The sequence below is a fragment of the Orcinus orca genome, chromosome 13 (assembly GCF_937001465.1).
Source record: "Orcinus orca chromosome 13, mOrcOrc1.1, whole genome shotgun sequence".
In the NCBI taxonomy this organism is placed as follows: domain Eukaryota; kingdom Metazoa; phylum Chordata; class Mammalia; order Artiodactyla; family Delphinidae; genus Orcinus; species Orcinus orca.
The window spans coordinates 13417733-13427051 of NC_064571.1; the positions used below are offsets into that span (position 1 = coordinate 13417733).

The window sequence follows — 9319 nt, forward strand, 5'->3', positions numbered from 1 at the left end:
AGAGGTGATGTTAGTCCCCCTTGGTTAGCTTTGATGGGAAGGAATTTCATGATGGGCTTTTTTTAAAGTATTAAATCACTTATGAGTATATTCATGTAAATAAAATCAGCTATAGCGTATTGGCCACACATAGATTACTTTATATATTTTTCCTGACTTTTTATTTTGAAAAAATTTTTAACTATAGAAAGGTGGAAACATAGTACAATGAACATTCATTTCTCTAATTCACCAGGTGTTTACATTCTGTTATATTTGCTTTATCTCCTCTATGTCTATAATTTTTTTTCCTTTCTCTCTTTTTTTTTCTTTTTTGCTGATCCCTTTGAAAGTAAATTTCAGTCATCATGATGCTTCTTTGCCACTAAAATGTACCATGTAACTCCTAAGAACAAGAACATTTTTTATATAACCACCACACCATTATCACACCCAGGAAATTTAACATTGATTTAATAATATCTAGTATACAATTTGTACTCCCCAGTTGCTCCCAAAATATTCTATATCTTTATATGTTTCTGTTTTGTTTTTATTGGGAACTCAGGCAAACTTTATGATTGGGTTTAGTCTCCTTTGTTTCATTCTTTTCTCTAGAGCAGTTCCCCTGCCCCCCCCCTTTTTTTTTAAAGTCTTTTCTGACATTTTTGAAGAGTACAGGCTAGTTGGCTTATGGAATGTTCCACATTTCTGGATTTGTCTGAGTGTTTCTTCATGATTAGATTTAAAGTAAACAATATTGCCTAGATGATATGTATTTCCCTTTTGTATGACATCTGAAGGCACGGTGATGTCAGTTCATCCCATTGTTGGTGATGCTAAATTTGGCTAAGATAGTATCTGTCTTATCTTTGCAATGTAAGGTACTTTCCACTTGATAATTAAGAAGGAACCTGTGAGGCCACATGAGTATCCTGTTCTTCAATAAACTTTAACCCAATGGTTTTAACATCTGTTGATGATTATTAGCCTGAATCAGTTATTAAATAGGAGTCGTGACTTGGAGATTTTTAAATTCTATCCTTCATTCTACATTTATTAAGTGGCATTTTTTGTGTGTGAAAGAAGAGCTTTCCATTTTTTCATCTTGTGCTTTGAAATATCACTATAGACACATATTCTTTTTATATTCAGTGTGTTAAAATTCATTATTCTTTGTGATGCTCAAATCATCCCAAATTTGGTAAGTGGGAGCCCCTGTAAGCCAGCTCTTACGTCCTATTTACATCCCTTTGTGATCTTGAAACACTTCTTTGCCTTTTGACACAAGGTATTCCAGGCTCACTTTGTATTTTTCCTGGCCCAACCCTGTAATCAGTCATTTCTTCAAAGGGTCCAGGTTTCATGGGGGACTTTAAAACCCTTTATTGACTGCCCCTCAAAATGGTAAGAAAATTAAATTTTCTCATTCTGAATTGCTGCTCGATTACTAGCAGAAACATTTTTTTCCCTTCACGATACACTGAGCCTCATTTTCACAGTAATGGGAATAGTAAGGACTAGCAGTTACTTACTTTGTATTAATATCTGAGAGCTTTTAAAAATTTTAAATGAGTACGAACACTACTCCTTGTGCTCTACTTTTCCTTTCAAAAAAAAAAGTAATCATGTTATCGTAAATGTTTGTGTTTCTCAGAGTTCTGCCACCGTTCCACAGCTCTTTTCTCTCGTATTTTCGGCAGATGTCCCAAATCGACATGTCCAGGCAAAGGCCCCTCCCCAGATCTTCAGTTTCATGTACAGCTGTCTGTTGAACAGCTCCTCCGAGATGCTCTTAAGTAACTAGTAAGTCTCAAAACAGCTTTTCCTTCTCTCTTCCTAACCCCCAGTCCTCCTCTTAGGGTCCTGATTTCAATTCATACATATAATATTGTCCATTCTGAAATGTATAGCAAGTATAGATATTTTAAAAGGTAATTAGGGGGCTTCCCTGGCGGCGCAGTGGTTGAGAGTACGCCTGCCGATGCAGGGGACGCAGGTTCGTGCTCCGGTCCGGGAAGATCCCACATGCCGCGGAGCGGCTGGGCCCGTGAGCCATGGCCGCTGAGCCTGCGCTTCCGGAGCCTGTGCTCTGCAACGGGAGAGGCCACAACGGTGAGAGGCCCGCGTACAGCAAAAAATAAGTAAATAAATAAATAGTAATTAAAATTTCTCCTCCAGTGTCCCGGGGCACAGCGCACTTTGGAGACTACAGGCATACCTTGGAAATATTGCAGGTTTGGTACCAGTCCACCGCAATAAAGCAAATATCGCAATGAAGCCAGTCACAGGAATAATTTGTTTTCCCAGTACACATAAAAGTTATGTTTACACTGTACTGTAGTCTATTCAGTGTGCAATAGCATGTCTAAGAAAACAATGTACATACCTTAATTTAAATAATACTTTCTTGCTAAAAAATATGTTATCATCAGCACCTTCAGCAAGTTGTAATCTTTTTGCACTATAGTACTAGCCCCGAAGATAAACCAGTCTCCTTAACGCTGGATTACAAGGCCCCTCTTAATCTGTTCCTGGCCCACCTCTTGGACCCATCGTGACACTCTGTACTGCCTGTCTCTTCAGGCCCGTGCTCTAGTTTTTCTCAGCTTGGTGCTTTGCTGTCCCATCTGCCTAGTGTTTTCACCCCTCTTCTCCGCTTTGTCTGGCTAGATCCCACTTTCTCCAGAAATTCTACACCTCCTACCCATCTTTTCTTTCTCCACCAAGCTTATAAAGAGACGCAGATATCTTTACAGTGAAAGCTTAGGCGGTAGTCACCCTACTCAAGTGATCAAACTTAGCATCACCAATAATGGAGCAACCCCATCGCTCCTTGACCTTTCTTGATATGTGTCCTTATAACCCAGTGATACCTTGTACATGCCTGTCCTATATAACTGCATTGTATTAAAACTATGCATGTGTCTTTTTCAGGTGAATTCCTTTAAGGTAGGAACTGTGCTTTATTCATTAAATATATCAACATGCATGGCATAAAACAGAGATTATACCTTTTGAATGTTAGACATGCAATAAAAATATTACAGTGAGGTCAGGGAGGAAATAATTGCTAGAGGTTCAGGTCTCCAGGGAAGCTTGACTCATCCCTTAATTGTTAAGCATAGCAAACAATGCTTTTGTCGGATTTTCCTGGAGGCAGAGAATTGAAGGAAGTATTCAAGGTTGACAGACTCTAAACTTTAACTGTGTTTAAAAAGAACCTTTGAATTCTTAGAGCCACCTAGTGAATTTAATTAACTAAAGATTCCAGGGCTTCCCTGGTGGCGCGGTGGTTGAGAATCTGCCTGCCAAGGCACGGGACACGGGTTCGAGCCCTGGTGTGGGAGGATCCCACATGCTGCGGAGCAACTAGGCCCGTGAGCCACAACTACTGAGCCTGCGTGTCTGGAGCCGGTGCTCCGCAACAAGAGAGGCCGCGATAGTGAGAGGCCCGTGCACTGCGATGAAGAGTGGCCCCCGATTGCCACAACTAGAGAAAGCCCTTGCACAGAAACGAAGACCCAACACAGCCATAAATAAATTAATTAATTAAATTTTAAAATAAAAGATTCCAAGTATGTGGGCTTTCTAGTTAACTGAACTCTGGTTAACTGTAATAGTGGGACACGTAATTGTGTTCTGCTCAACAGTTTTTTCTTCTGTCTTCTCTAATTATTTCTTATGTATGTCTTTTCTTTCTTTAAGGATGATAAGCTCCCTGAGGACAGGAGTAATTGTAAGGTCGGATCTTAACGAACGAAACAGAGGAAAGCTTCGAGTGAGCTTTATTAGGGAGCGCTCCCGGGCGAGGTTCACTGGTCCGAGAGAAAGGGGGCCAGAGAAGTCGCGCCCGGGTGAGGGTTGGGCAAGATTTTATAGGGGAAGAAGGGAAAGGGGTGTGGTGAATCTAGGAGGGCGCAGGGTATTCCTTATTTGGTGGTCTTTTCGGGTATCCTGGGGGGACCGTTAGTCCCGCCCCTCGAAAGGCGGGAAGGCTGGGCTGGTTTCAAAGTCCCCAGGTCAGTTCCTGGAACTGGGTGATCCGGAATGTCTCCAGGGCAGTTTCTGGAACTGGGTGGTCCGGAATGTCTCCAGGGCAGTTTCTGGAACTGGGTGATCCGGAATGTCACTAGGGCAGTTTCTGGAACTGGGTGGTCCGGAGAATTTCGTTCTGATGCAACCTGTGAATCTGATTGTGTTCCCCTGCCTCGGGCCAGTTGGCCTTACAGTAATGTTATAATCTACTGTTATGTCTTTAACACATTAGACCCAGAGTAGATAATCAATAATTGTTTGCTTGAATTTAAAAAATATTTTCTAATTTTACCCTTTACCAAACATTTTACTCCCCATCTAGTATAGGTGGAAAAGATAAAACAGAAGAGATTATATTTTTAGTACCCATTAATAGTGATGAAGATATCAATATTTATGGCCTACTCCAAGAAAAAAAATCTTAACTTTTTTCCTGCAGTAACATACTTTTTAAAATTATCTCTTCTTTAGATTATGTGGGAGCCTGGAAGATTATTCATGTAATCTTTCTCCTTGCTCCCTCATTTTCCCCCTTGGTCATTTTATTATTCCTTAAAACTCTACCAAAGGGTCAAAAGGTACAGAGAGAAGTGTTGAGTCCTTTTTGCTATTGGATCTGATTAAAAATTTAGAGAAGAAAAAATGGATTTAATTGTTTAAATGTTACTTTTGAATCATCTGTGTTTTGATCATTCTGTTCTTGCTCTTTGTTGTCAGTAATATGAGTACATTGATCAATTTAGGCAATCTCTTTGTTTAATTTTTTGTACCATCTTCTCACCAAAGGTTTTCATTGTTTTGTATACAGTAGATCACTTTACTTTCTAATACTCTCTAATATCCCTATGCAACAGGTAGAACAGAAGGAATTCCCACTTAATAAATGATCAGAACTCAGGACAACCACCGTAGTTAAAGATATGACTATGTCAGGGCCCATGGAAGCAGACTTTGAGTAGGGAGCGGTGGGGCAGCTGTGTATATACTCCACCTAAGGGTTGGGATTTCTTTTTAAAACAATGTGTCAAGCAGTCAAAGCCGGTGGTGATGGCCTCTTTGTAACCTGTGGATAAGAGTCTATCTACCTACCTTGTTCAGGTTCTTTCTACCATATTTTCATTTTAAAATAAGTGCATTTGTAGAAAGTATAACTATAGGAAACTGACTTTTGTCAAAATTATATTCTCCTTTACTCTGGTGCTAAATTGCTTACTTGTTTTTCACATTCTCTTGGTGGTTTATGCTCATGATGGGATAATAGGCTCTTCACATTGTATGTTAAACAAATGGTGCTTGAGTATTTATTCACAGTCTGTTTTAAAACTCATTCTTAGTATTGACACAGAGGATATCTAACTGTATTTGTAGCATATTTATCTAATAAGAAAAGAGCTTAAGAATACAGAGGCACCCAAAAAGATGGGTGCACTATGTGTTTCCTTTTTGTTTTGTTTATTTTCAACTTTATTGAGAGATAATTGACGTATAACATTATGTAAGTTTAAGGTGTAGGATGTGTTGACTCGATACATTTATATATCGCCAATTACCACAGTAGCATTAGCGAACACCATCATGTCATACAATTACATGATTCTTTTTCTTGTGGTAAGAACATTTGAGATCTACTCTCTTAGCAACTTTCAAATATGTAATACAATATTGTTAACTATATTCACAATGCTGTGCATAAGATCCCCCAAACTTATTCATTTTCTAACTGGAAGTTTGTACTCTGACTAACGTCTCCCCATTTCTCCCACCCCCAGCCCTTGGTAACCACCATTCTATTCTCTGTTTCTGTGAGTTTGGCTTTTTTGGATTCAACATGTAAGTGATATATGTATTTCTCTCTCTGACTTATTTTACTTAGCATAGTGCCCTCAAGATCCATGTTTTCACAATTGGCAGGATTTCATTTTTTCTCATGGCTAAATAATGTTCCATTGTGTGTGTGTGTGTTGTGTGTGTGTGTATGTAGGTGTGTGTATACGTGTGTGTGTACGTATATTCAATATACACCGCATCTTAATCCATTCAACCACTGATGAATACTTAGTGTTTTCTTATAAGCATCTACTAAATGAATGAAGAGCCATGCAGATGCTTACTCAGAGAGAATTTATTCTTTACATAGAATTTGAATGAGCTTGGTGATCTAGCTTCCCAGTCAATAGAATAGAGGCTACATGTAGAGAGACTATGGAGTAGGGGTAGGGGTGGAGCCTGCTAGAGGCAGGCCTGGCACGTCATAGTCACAGTAGTATTATAGTAAGGGGTAGAATATTTAAGAAAAAAAGAAAACAACAAAACAAAAAACAGTCACTTGTGGTACAGTGGCAGATAATTTCCTGAGAGGATATCACTATCTGGCCGACAATGACTATGTCATCAAGAAAAACATTACCAGTACTATTTGCACAAGAAGCCAGGAAAATTCATTTTATGATATTCAAAATAGTAAACTTTAAAATGTTTCAACAAAGGGAAAAGTTTCCATTTCCTGGAAAACATTTAGGGGGATGGGGTAGGAAAGACAGAAATCTCATTCCTTGGCTCCCTTATAAAAGGTTAATGACTAACAGTCTTAACCAGTTTTTCCATAAACCATGCAATCAGTTGTATAATAGAAAAATGACTTTCATATACAGTGTATATATATTTAGTCAGTGTTGCTACTGTTAGTAAAATTCTACAAGCTTTTTTCATTTGGGAATGTACTTTGAGAACATCATCTATTTGTTGATAAAGCATCTGGTGACGTGTTTCCATAAGGGTAACTAATTTGGAGTTTTAGGAGGTCCTTTCACAAAGACAAAGTAGTAGGGTTTCAGACACGGCAAAAGGGAAGTTAGAACTCTGATATTTTCAGGGCCCCTTTTGTTTTATTGTTTAAATGCTCTCCATTTAGTTTTACTAATTTCCTGAGCCATGTGGCTAAAACAATAGGTTTCTGGAACAAAATACCTCAAGCTGACTCCCAGCTTTGTTGCCAGAGGCTTGGATAGGAGACATCACTTAAAATGCCAAACACAGCAATATCTTGGACTTTTAAGACAGTATTATTCAAGTTATTTGTTAGTATTGAACATGGTTGGACTGTGGCCAATCTTAATGTGTAATGCTTTGCTTTAATAGCACTTAGTGGGTTTTTTTTTTTTATGAGAGAGGGTTCTTATAGTTTTATTGTTTCAAATAATAGAATCTGAGTGTCAGAAGCAAATGTGAAGGCCCTTTTGTCCAATCTTCTGCCTTAATTTAGATTGTTGATGTCCCTGTTGTGAATGAATTGGCACACTCATCATTTAACAAAAGACACGCTACATTTGCAAGAATCTGTAAACAGTTCACCTGTCAGGATCCACAGAAGAACATGCAGTTAACTGGCAATAGCGTGACAGCAGGTGCTGAAAGCCCAGATTTGGACAGGTGGTTGGACACTTCCCATGTCACCATCTTTGGGAAGGAAAATGAATCAGGAGTTCATCTGTTGAAAAAACTAGTCCTGATATAACCTACTTGCTCTGAAATATGTCATGCTATTTACATTTATTCATCAAAATGGCATATATTTAACCAGCGTTTTTATTCGGAGAGAAACCTGTGTAAGGTATTAAAGACCATCCTCAAGAGTTTAGCACCAAACTCGTTCCCTTCCCCCAAATATCTCCAAAACAGGGATCAGGAGACATGAGAGCAGCTTTCAGCCAAGCATACTCTCTGCTGTTACTGACTGAGGGCAGACTTACAGACTCGGCTATATTTTCATGGCCATGGAGAGGATGAGAGGTAACATAACCAAAGCAAAAGACAGTTTATGGTATAGTATGCACCAGACTGGGTTATACAGAGATTGGAGAAAGGCTCCTTTACAATTTCAAAAGTTTTCTAAGGGCTAACAAAAAGACTACAATAATTCATTCAGTTACATTCCTTTAACTCTAAGGAGGAATGTATCTAATTAACCCATTCTGGGACAATATATGTGTTTTATTTAGAATCTGGTAATCAGAGACCTCGAGTTTCTTCAAGCAGCTTAGAGTTTTTAGTCTAGGAATATGTGGTGTTAACTACAAGTTGCTTATTTATCTGAGAATTATTCCATAGCCTGAGTGCAGTACTAGTGTTTTCTGAAATAATATTCCTATAGGGTGAACCATAGGTGGGAATTGGGAAAGGCTTTTGATGCCTCGTGACATGTATTAATCAGCTAAAAAGGAGAGGAGTAGGACAAGAAAAGGATGGAACAAATGGACAGTACCTTCCCCATCTGTTCCTTCTTTAACCATTTTCAGCCATCTAGGGAAAATACATTCTTTTTCCCCTTTAATTAAAGTTTTTACTGAAGGGCAATATATCTCCATAAAAGTATATAAATATTAAATGTGAAGATTATTAATTTATCACAAACTCAACACACGCTTGTAACCCGTCACCCAGATCAAGAAACAGAGCAATTGCCACATCCCAGAAACCTCCCCTGGTTCCTTCTTAGTCACTACTTCCACCATCCTCCCCAAATGTAATCTCTATGATAACTTCTAAAATCATAGATTAGTTTTGCTGCTTTTTGAATGTTATATAAGTGGAACCATATAGTATGTAGTATTTTGTGTATAGTTTCTCTCATTTAAAATTATGTTCATGAGGTTCATCTCTCTTGTATGGAGCAGTCATCCGTTCATATTCATTACTGCATAGTATTGTATGAACATACCACAATTTATCCATTCTATTATGGTGGACATTTAGCTTATTTCCAGTCTTTGGCAATTACAAATAGTGCTGCTATGAACATTCTTGTATATGACTTTGGGTCACATTTCTGTTGAGGGTGAAATATCTGGGTTATTGAGTATGCCTATGTTCGGTTTTGGTAAACACTAACCATTTTCTAAAGTGGTTATACCAATTTACACCCTGCTCAGCACTATATGAGACTCACAGCTGTTCCACATTCTTGCTAAAATTCGATGGTATAATTTTTTTTTTCATTCTTGTAATTCTGCTGGGCATATAGAGATATCTCTGTGGTTTTAGTTTGCATTTCTCCAATGACAAATGAGACTGAGACCCTTGACATATGTTTATTGGCCATTTGTATTACCTCTTTTGTGAAGTCCTTTTTCAAACCTTTTGCCTATTTTTCTATTGGGTTGCTGTCTTTTCTTGTTGAATTATAGGAATTCTTTACATATTCTGTCTTTTCTTGTTGAATTATAGGAGTTCTTTACATATTCTTTACATAGTATATAAGTCCTTTGTCAAATATGTATATATTGCAGATATTTTCTCCCTGTCT

The 9319-nt window shown here is 38.2% G+C and overlaps 1 protein-coding gene across 2 annotated transcripts in view; it reads left to right on the forward strand.

Annotated features, from left to right (window-relative positions):
- RNF103 (ring finger protein 103) overlaps positions 1-5863 on the forward strand; it is a 105751-nt gene extending 99888 nt beyond the window's left edge. Inside the window, exons 4-5 of one of the 2 annotated variants that reach the window (XM_049695884.1) lie at positions 1683-1785; positions 3688-5863. In XM_049695884.1, the coding sequence (XP_049551841.1) occupies positions 1683-1782 (100 nt within the window). In that variant the 3' untranslated portion in view covers positions 1783-1785; positions 3688-5863. Of the gene's footprint in view, positions 1-1682; positions 1786-2160; positions 3597-3687 lie in introns of those variants that run through there. The other variant, XM_033431340.2, reaches the window with a different exon arrangement.
- Positions 5864-9319: the final 3456 nt, after the last annotated feature.